The sequence below is a fragment of the Clarias gariepinus genome, chromosome 21 (genome assembly GCF_024256425.1).
Source record: "Clarias gariepinus isolate MV-2021 ecotype Netherlands chromosome 21, CGAR_prim_01v2, whole genome shotgun sequence".
Classification (NCBI taxonomy): Eukaryota; Metazoa; Chordata; class Actinopteri; order Siluriformes; family Clariidae; genus Clarias; species Clarias gariepinus.
The window spans coordinates 24,483,091-24,511,051 of record NC_071120.1 but is presented as its reverse complement, the minus strand read 5'-3'; the positions used below and the strand labels follow the sequence as shown (position 1 = coordinate 24,511,051).

General features: G+C 40.0%; 1 protein-coding gene across 2 annotated transcripts; it reads right to left on the bottom strand.

The window, feature by feature from the left end:
• Positions 1–104: 104 nt before the first annotated feature.
• On the bottom strand, positions 105–27,961 carry castor1 (cytosolic arginine sensor for mTORC1 subunit 1). Of its 2 annotated transcripts, XM_053481642.1 has the most exons (9): positions 27,668–27,961; positions 16,841–16,911; positions 11,545–11,738; positions 9,542–9,677; positions 9,288–9,411; positions 6,948–7,055; positions 6,391–6,473; positions 5,955–6,049; positions 105–2,160 (listed from the first exon to the last, which is right to left on the bottom strand). In XM_053481642.1, exons 1-9 carry the CDS (start codon positions 27,778–27,780, stop codon positions 2,092–2,094), a joined length of 993 nt encoding a protein of 330 aa, XP_053337617.1. In that variant the 5' UTR covers positions 27,781–27,961; the 3' UTR covers positions 105–2,091. The 2 variants fall into 2 exon arrangements, with proteins under 2 accessions (XP_053337617.1, XP_053337616.1); XM_053481641.1 differs by lacking the exon at positions 27,668–27,961 and having other exon boundaries at positions 16,841–17,383.

Here is a 27,961-nt window from a genome sequence, read left to right as displayed (position 1 = left end):
ACATCAGGTGATGTAAGCAGGTGTACAAGTATTCCCTTATTGTGTAGAAGTACAGTATAGTATATACCGCAAGTGCACAAAAAGACAAATTTTGAGATTCATGGTTAAGTTAATCAAAGGTTTATTATAATACACATCCAGAATGATGCATCATATGCACTTGAACAAGAATTCTGCTTTTTTTAATGTCCAACATACACACTGATCAGCCATAACATTATGACCACCTGCCTATTACTCAGTATAGTGCATCAGTTTTTGTTGCAAAAGAGGAATCTACTCAATATTATGATTGATCAGTGGAGATTATAAACATTTCTGCTTTATCAGTGCGTATTAGTCTTTTTCTTCTCTTACTTTTGAAATTTAAGAACCTACAGTAATTGCAGTATTCTGTTGTGTTGTGCAGATATAAATCTTGTACATAAAGGTAATGGGGTTTCGGCTAGTGTGCTTTCATACGATTAATGGGCTGAATTATTAAATAAGGGAATTAATATTTTTATATCGAGCCCATGTGATGTGACTAAACACTCATATGATCATAAAACTTGTCACACAAACAGCTGTTGACAAGTCACTTGTTATTTAGCAACTCTATCACCGTTATCTCAATCCAAAAACCCCCGGTTCAGGAAGGTCAAAAGTTTGTATCAGGTAACCACAAGGGCAAATTCTTGCTTTTCTCACTTTTTTTTTTTTTCTCACTTTTTTTTTTTTTTTTTTTTTAACATAAAACTTGTTTGAGATACTTTGTTCCTTTCCCAAATCATACAGTTAACAAAATGACAGCTGGTATTAGGAAAAAAGGAAATAACACACTTTTTCAGACAAATTTTCATTATATTTACAAAAGGCATGTTCGTGAGAGAGAAAAAAAACTCTTTGATAAAGTACATTTTCAGTAACTGAGTTTTTTTTTTTTTTAGTATACTGTACTTCTACCTCGGAAAGGTGTTCAGTAACGATGCTACATTTTACTTCTAACGTTAATCTGATGTCCTAAATACATTGTAACAATACTGAAAAAGATCCAACACTGATAGTGTTACACATGACAGAAAAATAAAGAAATAAAAAGCTTAAGCTGATCAGTAGATTACATCAAATCAGTAAAAGTCCACTTATGCCAGGTAAAAAAAAAAAGAAGACATTATTTTGGGTAAACTTTGAGTTATTACACGCGTCTCAAAAATTCAGATTTATAAACGTAATATTTTCTAGCTCGTGTTTATTATAATACAAATTTGGCTTTATATCTCAATTAACCTTATGTCAAAATAATGTACATGTAATAATACTAAAGTACATAAGTTTACCGCTAATGTATTTTCAAGCTTTTAGTAAGGTTATGTCGAATTACATCAAATTTATGATTCGGTATACCTAAATAATGATTTATTATAGAAATTTTGAAATTAGGGTTAGAATCTTGAGCTAATTAAGAATATTAAAAAAAAAAAAAAAAAGAGTCTTGAAATTACGAGATAACAGAACTTCAGGGAAAATTTCAGAATTTTTGAAATAAGTCGACAAACTTTTTAAATTTTTTGTCAGAATTTTAATGTAAATGAAATCTTTGAGCTGTATAAGAATTAACTAATAATTTTTATGATGAATCATAATTTTATGATCATCAAAAGTTCAAGAAACTTAAGATAAAAAAAAAAAACAAACAAAAAAAGTTACCCTGGTTACTGTTGCCCCCCGAGGGAGGATGTTTTTGCTACTTGGCAGAAATGGGCTCCTATAAAAGATCTGATAATCTGCAACCAAAAAATGGCCTGAAGCCCGAAGATCTTAATCGCCTCAGACTTAGAAAATATTATAAGACCTGAAGAATCAATATTTCTATTTTTGTGGTCGTCCGGTCAATTGACTATTTTACAACGTAAAAGTAAAGCTAACTCTAGGTGCGATTAGCTTGGCAGCTTCACGATCCAAAATAAGCACTTCGCTGCTTTGTGATTGGACCAGCAGGGTGCGCTGTTGTGAGCCAATCCTAGCTTATAAACCTCTAAAGACTTTCAGTGGTCAACACTGTGTGTGTTAATGCTGTTCCAGATGTAGTGTAAGTAGATCAGGATCGCATCAGCATCCGACGCTTTTCCTCTTATTCTGAAGCATGTCTGTCACCCTCGCGATGTCCTCTTCAGGCACCTAAAGGGGAAAAAAAACGTCAGTGGTTGTATTTTTTCACCAACCTAACAGCGAAACAGCGTCTGGATATTACAACATGGCATTATAAACGCTAGATTGTGAAAGTTATTATATTTATCACCATGTTTTTACAGCTAGCTTAAAAACAAGTCACCTACAAGGACCGGTCATAAAATTAGGATTATTGTAAATAGAAAAATTATAATAATACAATTTTTACTCAAATAATATCTCTGGAAATTAGTGCATTCATGAACATTTCTTCTTTTTTTAAAAAACCCGCTGTACAATTCTGCACGATGCTGCTGGAGGGTCAACACCAAAATGGTGCACCCATTTCTGGACATTGCACATTTGCACACTTTCTGGACATTTCCATTTATTTCAACTTTTTTCCATTTAAACGTGCTATTTTATCTTTTGTACAGGTTTTTATATTTCTTATATATATTTTTTGATATATATATATTTTTAAATGCTTATATTTTGTTCTATTTTCTTATAGTTTCAGCTATTTATTTCTTATTTCTTGTTAATTGTTTTAAAATTTTTAAGGTCACAGGCGGTCCATTAAGCATTTCACTGCATATTGTACTGTGTATGACTGTGTATGAGACAAATAAAATTAGAATTTGTAAAAAAAAATTAGCGTGTGCTGTTAATTATTTCTTGTGTTTGAAGGGAAACAATGCAAAGGAGTCGCTCAATTTGGGGCACAAAATTCTGCCTCAGGAACAACTGCTGAAAGTTTGGGATCACTTAAAAATTTCTAAATGATCCACAAACGAAATAAGCCGATGTTGTCAGGGTTGGAAATGATGATTTTGATGGAAATGATGAATGTGTTCTTCAAACTAACAAAAAAAACAAAACACTTTTTGCAGCCTGGCAGACATTCTAGCTGTCACATTTTCAAGATAATCTGATGAGATTTCACCCCGTGCTTCCTGGAGCATCTCCCACCAGATGGCTGGGCTTGATGGAGTTCTTCCTCCATACTATACTATACAGTCAGGCTGCTCCCACAACAGCTCAACAGGGTTCAGATCCCGAGAGACTGTGCTGGCCGCTCTAATATTACAGTCAGAATTCCGGCTAACTTAAATTGTTCGTGAAATGGATAACATTAATTGTGACTTGCATGAAAATGTGTTTTTCTTTAGGGGGAAAAAAAAGAAGAAATTTGCAAGTGATCCCAATCTTTTGAGCAGTAGTATCAATATATATATTTGTTTCTAAAATCACATCCATTGTTTGAAATGAATAAGCAGTTGCACAAACTTGTGCCTTGTTTTAACTCAGGTGGCGCGAACAAAGACGTATCATTGTGTGCATGCGTGCCGTTTCCGAAGACAAATAAAAATCACGAACATGAACCGTCATGACTTCCATATCCGATCTGCCCCTAAATTTTTTTTTAATAAAAATCAGAACCGGGCAACGAGCCTTGTAATGTGGCACCAACAACTTTTTAATCAAATCAAAGTAGATTTTACAAACGACAGCAGTTTGCAAGATTATCATCAGTTTTTTTTCTCCCTTTTATTTTTTTTTTAGTCATGGCACATAAATTAAGCTTCGGAAATATTTGTGGGTTTTACATCATAGGTGCAGATTTGGAAACAAACCTTGACGTTTGTGGGTCGCAAACTATTCATAACCTGCCTTCACAGTCCACCCCCCCCCCAAAAAAAAGCATTTTGCGCATCTTATTTCATGTGCGCGTAAAAATCTTAAAAGTTAAGAAATTCAATAGACCAAACACATTTTCCGTTACTGGAATAAATTTTGAAATAAACCTGTACGAGTGCAAAATGAACAGGGCTGTACGAGGGATACTTAGATCGATTTGAAATTTCAGAACGTTTCTCCAAAAAAGAACAAAGCAGTGAAGACACCTTCATGGGAAAAATGCCTGTAAAACAACTTTTTTTTGGGAATTCGTTGGTAAATTTAAATCCGTCGCGTTCGTCTTTTTCATTGTTACGTGTTACCTGTGGAGACGTCCATAAAGATTATGTATGTTACTTATTTTAGAGTAGCTTTGAGGTTTTCTCATGTTTGTCTCATCCTAACACCTTCACTGTAAGGGTGTCAAAGTGTGTTCACGGTTCTAAAGCGTGCTAACTTGTTTATTGGCAAAATGTAATAAATTTATCTGCACGTTACAGTGAGCAACACCACTGCATTCACGACTAAGTTGCAGAAATATATTCTCGCTTTCCAAGTATTATTTTATTTATTTAATCAAAAAAAAAAAAAGACACCTTGCTTTACAAGCTACTATCTCGAAATCATAACCACTTAAACACGAGTCTCGTATCTCTCCCTGTCATCTAATGCCGTTACTCAGAAATCCGGAAGCGGTTTTTAGCAAACCGTCAGCATTATTCATCTTCGCTGGCGAATTATGCAAAGCTAAAGAGCTGTTCATGCAAGGTTAGGACAAGTTTATCAAGATGTCTGTATCCATGTACCTTTTTTCAGCAAGGGTGGAATTAATCATTACTTAGTCATCAATTATTAACTGACAGATGTAAAAAATAAACATGCTTAAAAAGGATAGTTCGGATTTTTCCTCAGGGCTGTCGTAAAAGCAGAATTGAGGTTGGTGTTAGTACATCACCATAAATTTTCCTGTTCTGCACACCGATCGTGTAGTTCGTCTCCCGGATTGCGAGTACAACGCAAAGTAATGAGGGCCAAATTCAACAACCCTCGTTCCGTGCAAAAATGCATTCCCAAGTTCAGCTGAGACTCATGTGAAGTTGGTATCTTTTTTAATATTTGGCATATTTAGTACAAATTTAACTCTGTTCTTTCCCTGCAGAAGCTTCATACGAGTCTCAGCTCAAGTTTTTTAAGAATACATTTTTGAGGGTGATTGAATCTGGCCCCATTCACTACTTGATTTCTGTGTGACAATCTTGACAATAAGTGTGCAAAGCAAGACAATTTATAATGACCGAGACCTACGGTTATGTACTTATATGCAGGTCCAAAAATTTTGGAACGAAATGTTTTTGAATTTGAACCGGAACACCCAAGATATGAGAAAAGTCTAGATTTTGAGCTTTAACTCAAAGGGGTGTTTAAAAGAGTCTGGCATTAACTCAAGTCTTTCCTGCCGACTGCAAGGGGATTTTACAACAACTCCGAGTCAGAAAATGGATCTCCTTGTTTTACTTCACCATAAATACGATCATATACATTCTGTTATTTGTTCCAAAATTTATGGACCTTACCGTGTCTGAATTCGACTTAAAACAGAAATCCGAACCATCCTTTTAATTTGTATTTTATTTTGCGGAAAAAAGTTATGCAGCAAGAAATGTAAAACAAACAAACAAAAAAAACGGACACCTTAAATTGATATATGAATATTTTATATTAAATATTCACATATTAATACAAGGGGGTCCGTTATTTATTTTTAAATTTTTTTAAATATTTTTGGCAAAAAAATCTAAATGCTAAATGTTAATTTATATATTAAATAATAATCTAGCAATCATTTTAATATTAATTCTGAATTTATGTTTTTCCTTAGTGGTAAATTCTGCATTGTTGTATTTATTTTATACTATGGGTGTACAAACTTTTGCAAACAACCCTTTTTGCAACTGCTCTTTAAGGCAACGGCCATAAACAAGATAATTTCCCATGTATAACATTCTGATGAACTGTAATGTCTATCAGTTGGAAACTGTGTCTTTATACAGTAGGTGTGAGAATGTAAGATAAACTCCTTATAAACAAAAACAAGAAAGAAAAAAAAAAAAAGGCTGACTCACCAGAGCATGGTCGAAACTGAACGTACTGATATAATAAGCTGAGATATCACAGTCTGCCAGGGGCTGAGAGATCTGCGCTACAATGCCGCACTCATCTGATACGAGAGAAAACAAGAGTGAGACGCAGGGAGAGAGACAGACAGCAGTTAATCATTAACCGTACACTGTGATACAGTTATACTGTATAGTTACTCTATTACAGTCATATAAACTAAATTACATACACACACAGTCAGTGTCTGGAGTTTAACAAAACTCAGCAGCATCCCTTTCTCGCCAAGCACGACTGTTTACTCTATCCGGTCGGTGTGTGAAGCATTATTACACTTGTTGGGTTTTATTGTGTTCCATCACAGCTGAAATGGCCTCGTTAATGTCTTTAAGGGAGAGAAAAAAAAAAAAACGTTTCCAAGTGACGCCTTAAAATCCGTCTCACCGAAACCGAGCGGCTGGCCTCCGATCCGCACCATCCTCCAGAGCTCGCCGGACGAGCTGGTGAAGAGCAGATCCGCCGGGAATCTGCAAACACACACAGACGCAGATGACAACCGGGTTGGATTGTAATGCAATACAAATGACGTTAATGCGTATACAGGATCCAAAAATAAATCGAACTTTCCTAATTACCACGAAATAATGATTTGCCGAGTAGGAAAAAAACATTTGCTAATGGACATGCACCACCACACCAAATGTTTTAACAGGGTCGTTTTTTTGTTTTGTGGTATTTGTAAATATTCTGATACTTTTACCATGAATGGTCATCTCAACCATTTGGAAGAGGGCTTTAACTATCACCTTTTTTAACTATTAAAAATAAATGTTGATTGAATGTTGAATGTCTTCGTTGTGAGGATGTTAAAAGGAAAGAGTATTCTGTATTCAGCCAAACCCTGCAACCCCTCTTCATCAGAACTCCTTGCGAAGATTTTGTTCCTTCTCAACCCTTCCTGTGTGTGAAATATAACGTGTAGCCAAAGGTGTGGGCCTTACTGTCGCTGCGCCTCCGTATCCATCACCAGAGAGATGTAGCCATCGATCAGAGAGAAGGAGAAGAACTTGCACTCCAGATCAGCAGTGACGCTCGCATCTTCTTTAGGACTGCACACACACAAAAAAAGGGGGGAAAAACACAAACAAACATAAATACAATCTTTATTTTCTTTTTTACTTGAATATGTAAAAACAGAGATTAAGGGTTTATCCAAAAAAATGTCTAACCCATTAGCAATGATGCTAAAATGACTAAATCCTTAGGAATATGGTAATAAAAAAAGATCATGGCATTTATGCCACTCGTGCTTAATTAGCAATGCAAATTTGTAGAGATGAAAGAAAAAAATAAACGATTTTACCATGATTTATTACATTTATAATAAAGATGCAGGTCGATCAGTTAGCGAGCTGATTTTTAGCATGATCAGACACGATCGATCAGCCATGGACATAAGCGACTCTGTGCCGAGTGCATGAGCGTCTCAGTGGCTTAACAGAAAAACATTTTGTTAAAAAGTCTCCGATCTGCCATTTTTCTCCAAACTTTTTTGCAAATTAGTCTTGAACCTAGGCGGCAGGGTGGTGTAGTGGTTAGCACTGTCGCCCTGCACCTGCAGGGTCCGGGTTCGATTCCCGTCTCTGTGTGCATGGAGTTTGCATGTTCTCCCTTGTTTGGTGGGTTTCCTCCGTGTACTCCGGTTTCCTCCCACATTCCAAAGACATGTAGGTAAGGTTAATTGACGTTCCCAAATTGCCCGTAGTGTGTGAATGGGTGTGTATGTATGTGTGCCCTGCGATGGATTGGCACCCTGTCCACGATGTTCCCTGCCTCGTGCCCTAAGCCTTCTGGGATAGGCTCCAGGTCTCCGCGACCATGAATACAGGATAAAGCGGCATAGAAGATGAGTGAGTGAGTATGTGTATGTATATATATATATACACACACACACACACACACACATTCACACTAACTAAATGCTAAAAGGGAAACTAATTCTTTATAATGATTCAAAACATTTACCGTATTTTATTACAGTTTTTTTTTTCAGAGAACCAGGACATTTTTAGACCACCAGTTCCTTTGAGTGATGTAATGCTGGTTGGAGCGTGTGGGTTCCTGTATGGTCAGCTAAACGCTAGTTAGGAAAGATGAATCATATTTAACATGTATTTAGACATCTGTTCTTAAAAAAATATATATATGTATATATAAAAATTATGCCGTTATCATCCTGTAAATAGTTTAAAAAAAAAAAAAAAAAAAATAATAAAAAAAACACGGTGGACGTGTCGGTCTTACACACACGCACACATGTGACAGCTGCCATGTAATCTTTTCCTTCCATCAATCATCATCTGAAAGATTTTATCAATTGCCTCATTCTTAAAAGTTTCAAAATGCTTGGCATGGATTGCTATTTAATTGCTGTAGTACACAGACCAGTAGTGGGTACACATCATAAAAACCACCAGGTTGGTACTGTACGTGCATTTCCTGTGCACTTCACTTGCAAGTACTGGTTTGAACGCACGTCAACTGAACTTCTTCCTAGTTCAGCAGAAATGTTTTACTACTTATCCAAATAACTTCTTCAGCTACTTGGATGAGAAGCGAAACGTTTCTACTGAACTGGGAAAGTCGTCCAGTTGACATGACTCAACGTCCAGATAACCTCCCCTCACAGATGGGACTAACAGGCACAAAGACTGTCAAGAACATCTTCCCCACAGCATTACAGCACCACCACCATCCTGAACCACTGATGCAAGACAGGATGGATCCATGCTCTCATGTTCTTTATGTCAAATTTTGACCCGAACATCTGGATTCAAATCTGGCAGCAAAAATTAAGCCTCATCAATCCAGGCAAGGTTTTTTTTTTTTTTATTGAACTCAAGTTTCCTTTTTTTTTTTTTAAAAAAGCGGCACCCGGTGTGGTCTTCTGCTGCTGGAGCCCATCTGCTTCAAGGTTAGACGTGTTGTACGTTCTGTATACCTCAGTTGTAACGAGATTACGTTATTTGAGTTATCGTTGCCTTTCTATCATCAACAAGGCATCAATCACATTACTCCTCCACTCCGATGCTCAGTTTGGACTTCAGCAGATTGTCTTGACCGTGTGATTGGTGATTGGACATTTGCGTTAAAGGGCAGTTGAACAGGTGTAGCTAAAGAAGTGGCCGGTAAGTGTAGTGTGAAAAACAAAACAAAACAAAAAAGTATATACGAACTTGATTCGTATGAATGAATGCTTATTTCTTACAAAATTTTGGAAAGAAAACTCCTAAGAAAGGCATATGGATCTCATATGGACCAGAACTTTAAAAGCAGCAAACCTGTTGGAGTAGAACAGAACGTCTATGAGCGTGGTGGCGATCCTTGGCAGCATGTCAGGATCTAGACTCATCACACAGAACTGGTTCTTTGGGATCAGCACTGGGTGCAACGTAGAATGAGGGACTGAAAGCAAACACACACATTATATATATATATCTATACCTATATACCTATATGGATCCATAAATTCATTTTGCACATTTTGTTCAAGTCCTGTGTATAAACATAAAAGGATGTGTTAGTTCAGATTCACCCTCTCTGCCGTTTCCCTGCAGGCCGTTGTTGACATCCTGGCCGTGCACCAGCACCGACTCCCCATCCACCTCCCGGAAGATGGTAAACTCCTCAGCCAGCGTGTGGATCACCACCGGAAGGTCTTTCTCTCGCACCTGAGCAACCACACGCACAAACAAAGAGTTACTGTAAAGTTGAATAATCCTGGCAAAATTTATTTTCTATTGTAATACTTTTTTATTCATATTTATTTCCTATTAAGAGTTTTTTATTTTTAAGGTCATGAACGAGCTCGTATAAGCATTCTGTCTACCATTCTATGTAAATGGATATATCTGCATGTCTATCTATCCTTTCATCCAACCATCTACTGGTCCTATTGATCTATTCTATAGCCATCCAATCAAATATCTAACTATCTTCCCATACCCATTGTTTTATCTATCCACTTATTCATCTTTCAGCATCTATGCAAAGATTTGATAGAAACAAACGTCTATAGATTGAAAGATGGCAAAGCGGACAGATAGAAGAATGGATAGGTAGGCAGATGTAAAGATGGATGCATAGATGGGTAAGAGGGCAGACAGAGGGGTGAATGTACAGATGGCTGTACGGATGAAATGATCAGTGGGCTGTTGAATGGATAGATGGCCCATCCATCGATCTAAGTATCCTTCTACGCATCCAGCATTTTGTCTCTTCCCATCCATCAGCCATCCATCCATCCTTACTGGTCAACCATCTACACAACCATACCGTCTTATTGTCCACCCACCTTATTATCTGCCCACAAATCATTCTATGGAACCATCCATCTGTCTGCTCGCCCATCTATCCTTCTATACATCCACTTACCAATCAATCTATGCAACCATCTAACTGCTTGCCCTCCCATCCATCAATTAATCTATTCATTCATCTTACTATCTATCCACCAATCTATGTGACCATCTATGTCTGCCCTCTCAGCCGTCCATCTCACCATCTTTCCACCAATCTACACGACCATCAATTTGTCTGTCCATCCATCTATCCATCTGCTCACCAATTAATCTATGCAACAATCTAACTGCTTGCCCTCCCATCCATAAATCCATCTATCCATTTATCTTCTGCAACCATATATTTGTTTGTCCATCCATCCATCCATCAATCTATGCAATCATCTATTTGTCTCTCCATCTATCTATCCATCCATCCGCCCACCAATCAATCTATACACTCAATAATCTGTCTGCCCTCCCATCTATCCATTCATCTAACTATCCAACTAACTATCTAGTCTAACTATCTACTATGTAACCATTGAAATGTTTGTCCATCTATCCATTATCCTGCCAACTGACCATTAACCAATCTATATGACCATCCATCTGCCCTCCCATCCACCATGTGCCTGCCCTTGTGTCTACATATCCATCGTATTGTATTTTGCACGCACACCCATTCACCTTACACATATCAAACTATGCAACCATCTACCCGTCTTCCCACCCATCTCTCCATTCATCCTTCCATTCAACCCACTAATAATGTGATAAAACGGAAATCCTACACTAAACATGTAACATTTGAAGGTGAAGGTCTAGATCATACTACTGAAAATATTAAGGTCTGAGATAAAAACAATATATTTGGAATATATTTTGTCAAGTTAAAGTAAAAATGTCCCAGGATGATCACCTGAAGCACTTTGTTAATAAACACATGTATAAAAGTTACAGTATGATGACTCAGTCGGCATCTCCAGCTTAACCTGCAGCAGGAAAACATTTACATTCACAGGCACAACTTTGTCACTCTAACGGAAAACATTTCCTCTGAACTGGTTGGCAGTCAGCACATTTTGAAGGTGTTACTACTGCGATATCTAAATATGTGAGGTGCAAGATGGTGTAGTAGGAGGCAGTGCATTGATATCAAGATGGTACTGATTGAAACAACAACCACTAACGGCTGCAGGTATATCACATCTGATTGTCGATTCAAGGAGACTTCCGAACAACCCTGAATCCTCACCAGGATGAAGTCTGTCTGATAGGTGGACAGCATGAAGACGGAGACGTGCTGCTCGGCCAACGGGGCGATGACGGACTTGGCGATCTTGGTCACGCCCACGGCCTGAGAGCTGCTGGAGGCGTTGCCGTTGGAGACAACGTTGAGGGGCAGCCATGTGGAGCTTTCCACCTTTAGGTGCTCGGACGGTGGAAGATCTGGAGGACACAAGTTCAAGGAAAGTGAGGCAAGAGGATACCAGGGGTGCATGGTTGCAAAAAAACAACATGCAAAAAAAAAGAAAGAAAAAAGCTGACAATTTTTTAACAAAATTACAAGTAAAAACCACAAGTGTGTGTGTGTCAATCGTAGGCCAGATCTCATCAGGTGGTAAGGAGGGTCGCAGCCTTCCTCGTATCTTTTGATCAAAATTCAGATGTTGAAATCTCTCTTGAAATGAGTAGGGTGCGACTGCTAATCAACCACAGGAAGTAAAATCAGACTGCAAGTAGTACAAATAAAAATCTATAACTTTCCCTAAAAAAATAAAAAAAAAAAAAAAAAACACCTGTGGCATTAATTTGAACCGATAACAAGGCGCAAGACGCCACCGCATGGCTGGTTCTTTCTGTACAGAGAAATAAACAGATGTATTCATCACGTATACCAAATTTAAAACTACTTATGAAGCCCAGCTTTGTGCCTGGTGATAAATATCCAATATTGCCAAAAGTATTTGCTTGCATGACTTCGAATGCATATGAACTTGAGTAAGATCCAATTCTTAATCCATGGGGTTTAATATTTTGTTGTCCCTGCCCTCTTTGCAGCTATAACAGCTACAACTCTCCTGAGAAGGCTTTCCACAAGGTTTAGGAGTGTGTTTATGGGAATTTTTGACCGTTCCTCCTGAGAAACATTTGTAAAATCAGATACGGATGTTGGACGAAAAGGCCTGGTTCACAGTCTCCACTCTAATTCATCTTAAAGGTCTTTTATCAGGTTAAGGTCAGGACAGTCAATTTCTTCCACATCAAATTCACTCATCCATGTCTTTATGCACTTTGTGCACTGGTGCGCTGTCATGTTGGAACTGCTGTGGAGTTGTTTTTTCAGGGTTTGGGCTCGGCCCCTTACTTCCGTAAAAGGCCCCTTACTTAGTTCAGTGAAAGGAACTCCTAATGCACACAATTCAGCATACAAGACATTTTGGACAATTTTCAGTTTGGGGACGGCCCCTTCCTGCTCCGACATGACAGCTCACCAGAGCACAAAGCAAGGTCCATAAAGACATGGATAAGCAAGTTTGGTGTGGAAGAAATTGACTGTCCTGACCTTGTAGAACACCTTTGGGATGAATTAGAGCAGAGACTGTGTGCCAGACCTCCTGGTCCAATATCAGTGTCTGACCTCACAAATGCACTTCTGGAAGAATGGTCAAAAATTCCCATGAACACACTCCTAAACTTTGTGGAAAGCCTTCCCAGAAGAGTTGAAGCTGTTATAGCAACATCATATTGAACTCAATGTATTAAAAACCGGACGTTACTCAATTTCACATGCATGTGAAGGCAGTGACCCAAATTATACAACACAAGCACCCACATGTTTAACATATAAATGTAGTATGAGTCTGTTTACCAATGTCATTTAATATTAAACTTATTAATTGATTATATCTGGCGTGAAATGGTCTAACAGGTTACAAACATCAACCGTTCAAACAGATAAGTGTTTATCAGATCAGCTTAATTTTGATTATTTTTTTTTTGGTGGATTTTTCATGTAAATAAAACAGATTCTTTTGAAATTCATATCTGAATCTTCTGAACTGGGTGAAGGTGTTGCGCTTTGACTCAGTGAGATTATTGCAATCTGATGCAATGGGTAAGAGTTTTTCATTTCTTTGAGTCAAAAAACAGTGACATCCACCTCACCAGATGAGTTGATTTTCTCATTTCTGCGATGCATCCTGTATGCATCATCATGTTAGTTTGGCTCGTTGCAATATCAGAAGTCACGTCTCCTGCACTGACTGCACTGAGCAGATCAACTTGAAGCCAAAGCAGTACGCCACTTGATTTTGTTCAGGCAGAGCTAGAAAATGTTAAGAATTATAACTTAGGGATGAGTGACTTGTGAGCTGATTCAACTCATTCTTTAAAAAAAATAAAATAAGGAGGATAAATTTAATGCTTCGGATGGATCAGAAGTCAAATGTTTGAGATGCTTCATCTGTCCAGGAACACAAAGTGCATATATATGAGATGCCATGATAAATATCATGCAATAACCTACTGTACATATTTATTGGACGGAATTTGATCGTAGCTCAAATGACTAATATGTAGTCAAGTACGGTTAAAAACTGTACCACTAGAGGGCACCGGATTGTGCATTTTATATACAGTTATTCATATCATTTTTTTTATTATTGTATTATTATTTATATTATTAGAAGATCCTAGAACAGGATCCTAGACTATGATCTGTTTATGTAATCAATCAGTTTTTAATAATAATTAAAAAAGTAAGCATGGGGTAATAAGGATAAACATGGTTTTTATGTCTTTTACAAAACTTAAGCTTTTGTATTTGTAATAGCCATGTTAATTTTACATCATAATAAATATGATTTCGTCTATTGGTGGACTTTATATGAATGTCACAGCAGTGGGCTCACTCTAAGATTTTAGTTAAGAAGTGAAACCCAAGGCGAGGCGGTTTTCTGCTGTTGTTGTAGCTCATCCGCTTCAGGGTGTGACACGGTTCTGAGGTCTGGGATGCTTTTCTGTTCACCACACTTGCAAAGAGTGGGTAATATATTATATATATTTGCCCATTGTCTTCTAATTTGCTTCTTGCTTTCTAGATTTTAGTGACTACACATGAAATATACAAACCAGATGATCAATTTTACACCAGCAACCATGCTATGCCAAAGTCTTGTGACTTGTATCTACATCCCATAGTGTAAGGCTTTGGATAAGAGTGCCAGTGTACATATTTTATAAAATCAAGCATGTGTAAGTAAACTTGACGATGCTTCAGAACATGTTAACAGCACCTGCTTTCATCTCTGACTGAACCTGTACACCGGTTGCATGACAACACTATCAGTTGCAGCAGCTTCGACCATAAACCTTTAACCAGACACAGCTACAGTTACGGCAGTTTAACCGGATGCTATTTTAATTCCTGCAGATCCAAGCTGTGAGGATATTCATTGCCAGCTACCAATGTGTAGCCTACTCTCCAGGATAGTACATCTGGATTACTTTTACAGGATTCAGAAAATATTTAGCATACAAAGTAGCTAACAGCAGAAACATTTAGCACTAGGCTAACTATTATATAGAGGTTAAAAAAAATACTAGCAAACCAGCTAACATTTGGCCAACTATTACACTGTTTAAAAAATTGCCAGCTAACATTAGGTCGCTATTATAAATATAAAAAGAAAACTAAACCAATCAGGGGAAAAAAAAACAGAACTAGAAAACTAATCAACGCTAGATTATTATATCGCGTAAAACCAAATTAGCCAACATTAGGTTAAAATTATATTGTGCAAAACCAGGATCAAACAAACAAGCCAGCACTAGGCTAACTATTATATCGCATAAAAACAAGCACTAGCAAACTAAACAACACTACGATCGATATTATATTCATAAAAAAAAATAAAACAAACACTAGCAAATTAGCCACCTCTAAACTAACTATAATATTGTGTAAAACCAAGCACTAGGCTAACTATTAAATTGCACAAACCAAGCCCTAAAAAACTAGCCAACAATAGGCTAACTATTGCATTGCGTTAAACCTAGCACTAGCAGAATAGCCAACACTAGGCTAACTATTAGAATTCTAAAACTAAACACTAGCAAACTAGCCAATATTAGGCTATTATAATTGTAAAACCAAGCACTAGCAAACTAGCCAACACTATGCTAACTATTAGAATTTTAAAACTAAACACTAGCAAGCTAACAAACACTAGGCTAACTATTATATTACGTAAAACCAAACACAAGCAAATTAACCACCACTAGGCTAACCATCATACTGGAAACAGCATCTTTTTTCATGGTGCCTTGGTAAGGGATGTGAGTCAGACACATGGATAAACACTGTTCTGAAAGCTTGCCTAGTGAATTTGAGGAAAAGATAAAACAAAACTGTTACTTCAATTTTAACTCCTTAGTACCCCTCACACAGGAGTAGTTACCTCAGTTAATGCTGTCACTCCATCTGTAATTATCTGTCTTTATAACCAAGCTGAAAAAACAGGCTAGCTATTGTCATATCAGCTTATTTAACACAAGCACTAGTAAGTTATCCAACATGAGGCTAATGCTGCATATCACATTTACTGCCCACTCTTGTGATATTGACCCACTTTAAAAGTTTTTGCATTTTTATGACTCTAAAAGTTAAGTTTGTGATGAATTAGAACTTATAAGAAATGTTACCATGGTAGTCTGATGGTACTGTACCAAGGTTTATAGTACCAGGGTATTTTTGACGAACCATGATGCTGATTTAGTACACTATGTTACATGGTGTGTGTGTGTGTATATATATATATATATACACACACATATACACACACACATATTGACTTAACTATATGCATCAATTTTCCAAAAAAATATAATTACACTAACTGCCGGTCATCACTATAAGTGAAAGTGGGTCAGTACAGTCTGTATTACTGGAAACGGTCGGTCTGAATTAAACTGTCTGTGCTGTTTTGTACACCGCTAACGCAAGCTACAAAGCTAACTAGCTTCCAAATCAAGGCTAAATCCGAATTCATCCTCTTACCCCAGATCAAGGGCACTATGGGTGCCATAAGTTTCTCTATATATTTCCACTTATTCTGCATTAAATGCAAATATAAATGGAAACCTAAATCCTCACCTTTTGACCACATACTCATATAAGTACGAATTTACACTAGCGGTCGGTCGCCAGCTCCACCAGTCGCGGTTAGGCAGTTCTGCCAGTTGCGAAAGGATACAAAAAATAACTATCTAAATAAACAAACAAATCATATTGTTAATAATTAATGCTGCTTGTGAAACGGTTGTATAAAAACAATATCCCACCTGAGGTGGTGCTGTTGCACCAAATATCAGCACGGCGGCGATATCTTCAACCGCGTCACCGCTGTGCTGATATTCAGCACAACAGCACTCCCGGTTACGTGATACTAGTTAATCATTATTATTTATTATTAAACCGATGTGGAACACATTATCAAACTATAAAACACACATTACATACCACATGGGACATCATTTATGCGTGTTACCTTTAAATCCTTCCTCATCGAGGACGACTGTGTAATTTTCCGGCGTTTCTGTTAGACTGAAGAATTTGCATCTAAAAAGGAGAAAGACAGACGGATTAGGAGAGTCAGATGAGATCAGACATGGTGTGACGAAACAAAAACGATAACAGATTGCCACTAGGAGCTGTTCATAGTGCCACGGTAAGGGATATGAGCCAGACACATGGATAAACACTGTTCTGAATTCATGCGCTGTCTTTCTGGAGATGAAGACGCTCCAACTGAGTGTTTTTCCACAGAATGGGCAAGAGGCCCATCTGAAAAGCAGCAGGATCTGATTAATACAACACACAACACTCGGTGACCACAAGGTGTTTGGGGGGGTGTGTGTGTTGGTTGTTCCTTGGGTTGTTTTAGGGTATGTGAGAGTGTGAGAGTGTGATTGCATCATCTCAGGCCTAGACCCAAATTCTTCACAGGAAGGCACTGAAACTGAGAAAAACATGGTCTAATTTAATCAGATCCATTGTCTTAGAACCATTTGGGCTGAACCATGGGTAAAGGCGGGTGGGGGGGGGGGGTGGTACTTTGGCTTTTAGCTAAGGTCTTACTTTAAAAAAAGAAAAAAGGAGCGAAGAACAATGCTAAATTGTTTAACATTTCCTTTTTTAAGGAAAAAAAAAAACAATACAAGATAAAATTGTGATTTCAGTATAACCCATTAACTAAAGGATGGGAATCGCCAGGGACGACTCGATACGACATTATCACAATACCGAGGTGCTGATTCAATTTGTATTGCAATTCTTTAAGTATCATGATTTCATAAACCTTCAGATTCGGTATTTTATTAAAATTTTTTTTGATTTTGTGATCATTCCAAACAAACTTAGAAAATAGGCTATTTTGTTCCTAACACAGATCGATTTTCTAGTCAATGCGGCGATTAATTAATAGAACCACACAAGAAAATATAAGTATACAAAATGATTTATAATTTATATTAAATTATATATTTATATAAAAAAAATTACTAAATAGATTTTTACATTGTAACTAAGTGATAAACTTACAACATAATAATGCAGATATCATACAGTAGATAAAGACTGAATGATTTGATAAATATTTCACATTGTGATTATTATTATTATTATTATTAAACTGCGACATGCAACCTGACTTACGACGGAGTCCCGTTCCGGGAGCACGTTGCATTTGCTCTTCAGTCCGACAAAGTCGATCTTATACGCCTTTGACACAAATAAAGAACGTAAAGCATACCAATCAACTTGCCTAATTCTGAGCGGTGCATCTGTCTCATTTCCCCACACTGCCGCCATGTGGCCAAAAACCATAACCGCACGTAAGCCTTTTTAAACATGCCTAACGAGTCAGCTGACCTCGTTTAAATTCAACCAGGGAGAGAGGAACAACGCTACTTTCTTAGTTTCTGATAGTCCTTTCTGCTAAAAGCTACACGAGCACTAGTGACTTCGCTATGTACTAACCAACAGTAATTATACAGTGTGAAGCGCTCATGATAAATGTATCGCAAATTGCTTTTTTTTTTTAATTATTATTATTATTCTAATGGGCCAGCCACACTTTTAGAGGCGCCATTTTCATTTGCATTCTCCTACTATTGCAGAATAATGTCAAATCCTTTCTTAGATCCTGCTATAAATGAGTTCTCTCTAAGCAACACACACACTTCCATCTTGCACGTCTTATGCAACTCCTCCATCTGAGCAGTACCACTGCGTTTCAATCTAAACTACTTCCAAATTGCAGAAAAGCATCAGCTCTTTTTTTTTCAGCACCAACTGACTATCTTCCTTTTTCTCTGCTCGTTTTAGATTAGTATAAAAAAAAAAAAAAAAGCAGAAGATTGGCTATTTGTGGTCTCCAAAACCGCTCACACACACACCACTAATACAAAACACACAAAGCAGTCATGAGTGAGACATGTTCAGTAGAGCTGTGCGATTTTAAACAGTCTCTTGTTTGCAGAAAGGTCTTTCGAATCGAAATCAATTCACACTAGATATACCTTCGTGTAACACGCAAGCATTTCAACGCTTAAAAGACACTTTTATAAGTTTGTAAGAATTTTTTAAAAACCTGCAGGAATCATAGCTGTTGAGCGATTCACAACTCTAATGTTCTGAATGGGTTCCCTCCAGGAACTCCGGTTTCCTCCCACAGTCCACAGACATGCAGGTTAGGCTTTAATTGGTGTTACCAAATTGCCTGTAGTGTGTGAATGATTGGCGTCAAGCTGGTAACACGACCCCTTAAGTAACTGTCATGGAAACAAAGTATATGTCGCCCGATGTGGATGGACCAAAATACCAAATAATAATGTTTAGTAGGGCTCTAGCTATCGAATATTTAAGTAATCGAGTATACGACAAAAAACCTAATCGAGTAATCAGATAAAATGTACTTTTGCTTAATTAAACAGCAATGTAAAATATATAAGAGATTTTTGTTTTAATGCATACAGCATTTTATCAAAAACAAAAATTTATATTTTATCGCTCCCTTTCATTGCAGCCCGCAACAGAGCGCTCCATCAAATCAATACACAGATAACTGTTTGTGGGGGACGTAAGGGTGCTTCTTCATCTGTGTTTACTGGCGGCTTGCATCCGGAAGCGCGCTTTGTCACGCCAAACAAATAATTGCGCAAAAACATAACGCAAGCTTTTACAATTTATTAAAAAAAGCTTTTTGTAATCGACTTACTCGAGTTGCTCGGGGAATCATTTTAGCCCTAATGTTCGGGATACTTCAGAAAAATACTTATGCTTATAACTCCTGACTGTGTGAATATTACCTATAATAAATTGCAGTGTCAATCCATTGCAGGGCACAAACATACACACACTTAAACACTCCGGGCAATCCGGCACGTCATCAGACTGTAGGAGGAAACACCTGGAGAACATTCATCTCCATACACACAGACCTGAAGGAGGGACTCGAACCTTCAACCCTGGAGGAGCAAGAATAGAGTGCTAATAACAATGCTATTGCTATGGGCTGATAATCAGAATTTCACAATAGTTTAATGTTTTTTTTTTATATATATATATATATAATTTGGCTATTAGTTTGAGGCTAGACGATGGAAAGCAACAACAACTTACCTCAAATAAAGTTCCAAATTCACAAAATGCAAATAAAACTTTCCTGGGGAATAAAAACATTTTATCACAGTTTGAAGTCAAAAGTGTTACCAAACGGACCAAAAGAGACACTTTTGGACTTGTTTTCAATGACTTGTTTTTAATGTAACCAAAAGGATATATTAATCAATTGGGATATACAGTAGGGATGCACCGAAATGAAAATTCTGGGCCGAAAACGAAACCGAAATTTTTGGATGCACTTGGCCGAAAACCGATACCGAAACCGAAAATGGCTTCATTAAAAAACATGTTTAAAATATTTTTATTTTTTTTTGTATTAAAAAAATGTTGCATATTGCAACTTTGCTGTCCTCATCTGAAACTTTGAAGTGCTTCCAAACCGCCGACATACCCCGTGTTTGATGCGTAATGACAGCGCGAACGAGACGGGAGGATGGGAGAGGCGTGGCAACAATTTCGGCTTTTATTTTCGGCGCTTTCTTACGCTTCGGCCGAAACCGATAATGCTATTTCGGCCGAAAATTTTCAGCGGCCGAAATTTCGGTGCATCCCTAATATACAGTACAGTAGATGCATAATGAACTGCATGCATCACCGTGCTGTTTTCTAGAGAAAAACAAGTGCAATAAACTATCCTGTTTATTAACTGACTTGCATAACTATTGCATTGTTGTGCATAACATACGGTATAACTCATCCCTTTCTCAAACGTTTTTCTAATGCACCATTTACACCAATCATTCAATCTATCTTTGGGTCTCTGCCTTGAACCTGCGCCCCGCTGAGCATCTGAATCCTGTTCAGGAGCCGGCGTTCGAGCGAAAGGGGAAAGAGTGCAGTTCCACCCGCAGAGCTGACTCGCAGCAGCAGCAGCAACAGCATTGTGTTAACTACCCTCACACTTCCTGTTCACCCCTGAGAGCCCCTAGCGCTACACTTCCTGCGGGTGCTCGAAGCCCTTTGCACGATCAGAGTCTCGAGAAAAAACATTCTTTTAACACGTGAAGATGACAAGAAAGCAGACAAAGGGCCAGGGTGAAACGACAGACTGGTTGTTGTTGTTGTTTTTTTCGCCTCACTACATGATTCGAGCTCTTTCATTCTTGGACTGTTTAGCACTTATTTCAATGCAAATCTACTGGTATCACACCTGGCAGCAATGCATACCCGTGCCATATGAAAAACATCCTTTATTTAAGCTTCAACGACCTTTAAGCTAAATATCTACCGAATAAATCTGACGTTTCTGTGGGCAATTCTATGCAAAATGAGGTGTGTATTGCGTCCTTCTGCATAATGCTAATAGTAATACTTAATGAGCAAGCTAGGGAAACCAGTGCAAAGTGTTGCAGAACGTCTAACTGCAGTTTCATGTTTAAGATGTACATCAGGGGGTGTTTTATAATCCATACACAAGAAAAAAAGTAAATACAGGACACTCCTTTATATATATACACACACACACACACACACACACACAGACAGACACACACACAGACAGACACACACACACACAGACAGACAGACAGACACACACACACAGACACACACACACAGACAGACAGACACACACACACACAGACAGACAGACAGACAGACAGACACACACACACACACACACACACACACACACACACACACACACACACACACACACGGGGGCTTAGAAGGTTTAGAAGGGCCCATGTTTAAACCACATGACCACCAGGTTGCCACTGTTGGACCCTTGAGCAAGGCCCTGAACCTTCAACTGCTCAGATATATAATGTACAACATACAAAAAAAGCACCAAAAATGTTCCAACCCTTAAACAGAAATGTCCCTCAATAACACAAAAAAGTCCCAAATGTCACTCAAAAAGTGCCACCTATTACTGGAGAGTGGCTCGCATCTGCAGCGAAACGTGAATATTACCTGTAATAACTTGCAGGGTTAATAATAACAGGGTGGCAATCCAACACAGGGCACAAGCACACACGCACGCCCCCGCTCAACAAAGATGCCCCCCCGCGTTTACCTCAACAAAGATGCCCCTCCCTCGTTTACCTCAACAAACACGCCCCCCCCGTTTACCTCAACAAACACGCCCCCCCTCGTTTACCTCAACAAACACGCCCCCCCCCGTTTACCTCAACAAACACGCCCCCCCCGTTTACCTCAACAAACACACACACCCCCCTTTACCTCAACAAACACACCCCCCCCCCTTTACCTCAACAAACACACCCCCCCCCCCTTTACCTCAAAAAAGACAGGCCGCCCCCCCCCACCCACCGTGTTTACCTTAACAAAGACAAGGCCACACACCCCTTGTTTACCTCAACAAACACACCCCCACCCCTTACCTTAACAAACAAGCCCCCACCCCTTACCTCAACAAACAAGCCCCCACCCCTTACCTCAACAAACACGCCTTCTCCCTCGTTTACCTCAACAAACACGCCTTCTCCCTCGTTTACCTCAACAAACACGCCTTCTCCCTCGTTTACCTCAACAAAGACGGGCCACACCCCCTTAGTTTACCTCAACAAAGACCCCCTCCCAACCCGTTTACCTCAACAAAGACGGGCCCCCCTTCATTTACCTTAACAAAGATGGCCCCCCCCGTTTACCTCAACAAACACGCCCCCCCTTACCTCAACAAACACGCCCCCCCCTTACCTCAACAAACACGCCCCCCCCTTACCTCAACAAACACGCCCCCCCTTACCTCAACAAACACGCCTCCTCCATCGTTTACCTCAACAAAGACGGGCCGTCCCCCCTTTGTTTACCTCAACAAACACGCCCCCCTATTTACCTCAACAAGGACGGGCCACGTTCCCCTAGTTTACCTCAACAAAAAACCCCTCCCAACCCGTTTACCTCAACAAAGACGGGTCCCCCCCTTCATTTACCTCAACAAAGACGGGTCCCCCCCTTCATTTACCTCAACAAAGACGGGTCCCCCCTCGTTTACCTCAACAAAGACGGGTCCCCCCTCGTTTACCTCAACAAAGACCCCCCACCCCCTCGTTCTTAAGTAAGATGCCCTTCCCCCCACCCCTCGTTTACCTTTCGTTTATATAAAAAAATATTAGAAAAGGTAGTATTAGCTCAAATATGCACATTCTTGCAGGAAACCAATATCTTCGAAAAATTTCAGTCAGGTTTCAGGCCCCATCATAGTACAGAAACTGCACTAGTTAAAATTGCAAATGACTTGTTTTTCGCTTCGGACCAAGGCTGCATCTCAATACAAAATCATATAGGTATTCAGGGACAGGCATTAAAATGGTTTAGACCATACCTGTCTGATCGATACCATTTTGTAGATTGCCTAGTGTAATGCCAGTGGAATATGGGGTCCCACTAGGGTCAGTTTTAGGACCTCTGCTGTTCTCAATATACTGTACATTCTTCCCTTGGGTAACATCATTAGAAGACATGGAATTAGTTTCCATTGTTATGTTGATGATCCCCAATTATACATCAACAAAACCGAAGTTAGGGTTCGCCAGGGTTCTTACTAGATCAAGAAAATACGATCATTTAACCAATATTATCATTCCTGCACTGGCTACCTGTTCAGTTTAAAATTAATTACAAAATAGTATTACTTACATACAAGGCTTTAAATGGTTTAGCTCCCACATATATAGCCAGTCTTCTGATACGCTATAATCCACCATGTTCCTTAAAATCACAGAATTCCGGACTTCTGCTATTTCTAGGAATATTAAAATCTACAAAAGGGGGTAGGGCATTTTCATATTTAGCTTCAAAGCTTTGGAATAGCCTTCCAGACAATGTTCGGGGCTGAGACAGAGTTTCCCAGTTCATGTATACATCTATCCTGAATGGCAACTACGCTAATCCCAGGGCATCTGGAGATTTTGCCAGCTTCAGTAGACAAAGGCCAACCCTGCGAGGATCCTGAGGCATCTAGAGAAGGACCAGCTCCAGCTAGATTCTGCTTTATGATGGCTGGAGCTACACATCCTGCTCCAGTGCTCCCAGTGATCCAGACCCCATCTGCCCTATGCACCTGCTGACTCATCCCAATGCAGAACAGGACTTCATGCTAATTTAAATAACTTTTGTTAAATTGAACTTTCACCTGCATAACACACTGATGTTATAGAATTTCTATCCATTATCACCCAAATTAGGATGGGTTCCCTGTTGAGTCTGGTTCCTCTCAAGGTTTCTTCCTATTGCCATCTCAGGGAGTTGTTCCTTGCCACTGGCGCCTTAACCCTTGGCTTGCTCATCAGGGACAATCTCATTATCTAGACACATTTTTCTCACACATACACACTTCCATAAATTTTATTTTTTTATTTTTTGTGAAGCTGCTTTGAGACACTCGTTTATCTCAACAAAGACTATCTCTCTCTCCCTCTCTTTGTACAAAACTAAACCAAACATGGCACCAAAATGTCACATCTGGTGTCCACAAAACCACCTCATCTATAAGACATGAATATCTCATGTGTAACACAATAACATCCCACCTCGAACACAAAAGAAGTGAAACTGCCGCCCCATAAAACACTCGCAGTTATAACAATCAGCCGCTACAGGTCCATAACAGGGACAGAAAGCAAACGTCCAGCTTCTGGAGTTTCCTGGAATAGCTTCATGATTAATCAAAAGATATGCAAACTGCTGAATGTCTTCAGGCAAATAAACACACAAAGTTCAATTGTTACGTCAATAACATTGAAATTGATTCATCTGACCACACACACACACACGGACACAAACACACACAAATGGTGTTTTTCAGCCCATGGGAAGAAGCTAAACACCAACCCTGTACTTATACAGCTCTGTGAGGAAGCTACAGTGACACACTGCACACACACACACACACACACACACACACAGAGAAAAAAATCTGCAAATAATTAGTGGATACAGACAGCTCTCTACGTTTGATTTAATGTCCAACAGTTTGAACTTGCATGTGAATTTGAAGCTTAATAATGCTCTTACACGACATCTGGGAGACTCAGACACACAACCACAGTGACTGCAGTGTGACAAAACACAACCATCAGCTGAAAACACTCTGAATATGAATACACACTACCACAAAGCCACACCCCAAATTGTAACAGACCAGTCTTTAATGTAACCGCGTTTATTCTAGCTCTTTCGGCCCGTTCGCCTGAATTCAACCGTTCTATTTACCGTCTACTCAACTTCACACACTACTGAGTCACCTGTCTTTTGAGCAATACCTTGACGATATGTGCTGGCGTTACGCAACAGGACAGCCTAACAGATGCCAAGACATGTTCAGTTAGATATCAAGTGCAATTTTAAGCATCAGACTGAAAACACTTCTCATGAGTTTGCATGAGGCATGAACGCATTTGAGGAATGGTCATCGATTTCTGCATTCCTAACTTTTCCACATTCAGTCTGTCATACGTGCATTACGTTTGTAAGCTACTACAGATGTCCCATCTATACCACATAAGGCGCACCGGTGTCCCCCACCTACTGTACAGCGCCCTCCACCTACAGTGCACTGACTTTACGTTCCGCCTGTGCCACGCTGAAACTATAGCACATGTCCCACCAATAGCACACCAGTGTCCCACCGATAGCACACCAGTGTCCCACGGATAGCACACCAGTGTCCCACGGATAGCACACCAGTGTCCCACCGATAGCACACCAGTGTCCCACCGATAGCACACCAGTGTCCCACCGATAGCACACCAGTGTCCTACATTAATGTCCCACCTATATTCCACACCCATGTCCCACCTCCATTCCACACCCATGTCCCACCTACCGTATATTCCGCGCCCATGTCCCACCCACCGTATATTCCGCGCCAATGTCCCACCTACCGTATATTCCGCGCCCATGTCCCACCTACCGTATATTCCGCGCCCATGTCCCACCTACCGTATATTCCGCGCCCATGTCCCACCTACCGTATATTCTGCGCTAATGTCCCACCTACCGTATATTCCACGCCCATGTCCCACCTACCGTATATTCCACGCCCATGTCCCACCTACCGTATATTCCACACTCATGTCCCTCCTCTATTCCACACCAATGTCCCACTTACCGTATATTCCACGCCAATGTCCCACCTACCGTATATTCCACGCCCATGTCCCACTTACCGTATATTCCACGCCAATGTCCCACCTACCGTATATTCCACGCCCATGTCCCACCTACCGTATATTCCGCGCCCATGTCCCACCTACCGTATATTCCGCGCCCATGTCCCACCTACCGTATATTCCGCGCCCATGTCCCACCTACCGTATATTCCGCGCCCATGTCCCACCTACCGTATATTCCGCACCCATGTCCCACCTACCGTATATTCCGCGCCCATGTCCCACCTACCGTATATTCCGCGCCCATGTCCCACCTACCGTATATTCTGCGCTAATGTCCCACCTACCGTATATTCCACGCCCATGTCCCACCTACTGTATATTCCACACCCATGTCCCTCCTCTATTCCACACCAATGTCCCACTTACCGTATATTCCACGCCAATGTCCCACCTACCGTATATTCCACGCCCATGTCCCACCTACTGTATATTCCACACCCATGTCCCTCCTCTATTCCACACCAATGTCCCACTTACCGTATATTCCACACCAATGTCCCACTTACCATATATTCCACGCCCATGTCCCACCTACCGTATATTCCACACCCATGTCCCTCCTCTATTCCACACCAATGTCCCACTTACCGTATATTCCACGCCAATGTCCCACCTACCGTATATTCCACGCCCATGTCCCACCTACCGTATATTCCGCGCCAATGTCCCACCTACCGTATATTCCGCGCCCATGTCCCACCTACCGTATATTCCGCGCCCATGTCCCACCTACCGTATATTCCGCGCCCATGTCCCACCTACCGTATATTCCGCGCCCATGTCCCACCTACCGTATATTCCGCGCCCATGTCCCACCTACCGTATATTCCGCACCCATGTCCCACCTACCGTATATTCCGCGCCCATGTCCCACCTACCGTATATTCCGCGCCCATGTCCCACCTACCGTATATTCTGCGCTAATGTCCCACCTACCGTATATTCTACGCCCATGTCCCACCTACCGTATATTCCACACCCATGTCCCTCCTCTATTCCACACCAATGTCCCACCTACCGTATATTCCACGCCCATGTCCCACCTACCGTATATTCCACGCCAATGTCCCACCTACTGTATATTCCACACCCATGTCCCTCCTCTATTCCACACCAATGTCCCACTTACCGTATATTCCACACCAATGTCCCACTTACCATATATTCCACGCCCATGTCCCACCTACCGTATATTCCACGCCCATGTCCCACCTACCGTATATTCCACACCCATGTCCCTCCTCTATTCCACACCCATGTTCCACCTATATTCTATACCAATGTTCCACCTATATTCCCCTCCAATGTCTCACTTATATTCCACAGTACCTGTCCCTCACAAACATCCCACCCGTACCTATAAACACACACACACACACACACATCCAGAACTCTAACACAGCGCTACTCACTAAGAATGCAAAAATGTCTCCTCTACAAATAAAAGTCATGTTTTACATAAAGAAAGGAACAAACACAAACGTCCCATTCATAATGCATAATCACTCACACACACACACACACACACACGCGCGCGCGCTCGCGCTGACCTGGTTCTGTTCCGCAGGAAGATGAGTTTGATGAGCGGGTGTGTGTAGTGCTGCAGCCCGGCTCTGCTGATGCTCGTCACTCTCAGCCTGTGATCCAGAATGTGCAGATCCATCGCTTCTTCTCTAAATAAAAAGAACAAAAACACACCACGTGTTCGAGTCCCACAAGCAGATAAATCACCCTAAAGCATGCATCCGCCTGTGGAGCTCAGTATTCCCGCAAAATATACACAGGATCCCGTTTTAATCACACATTCCGCCCGACTCCACGCTGAGACCCAGGAACTGCTCAGG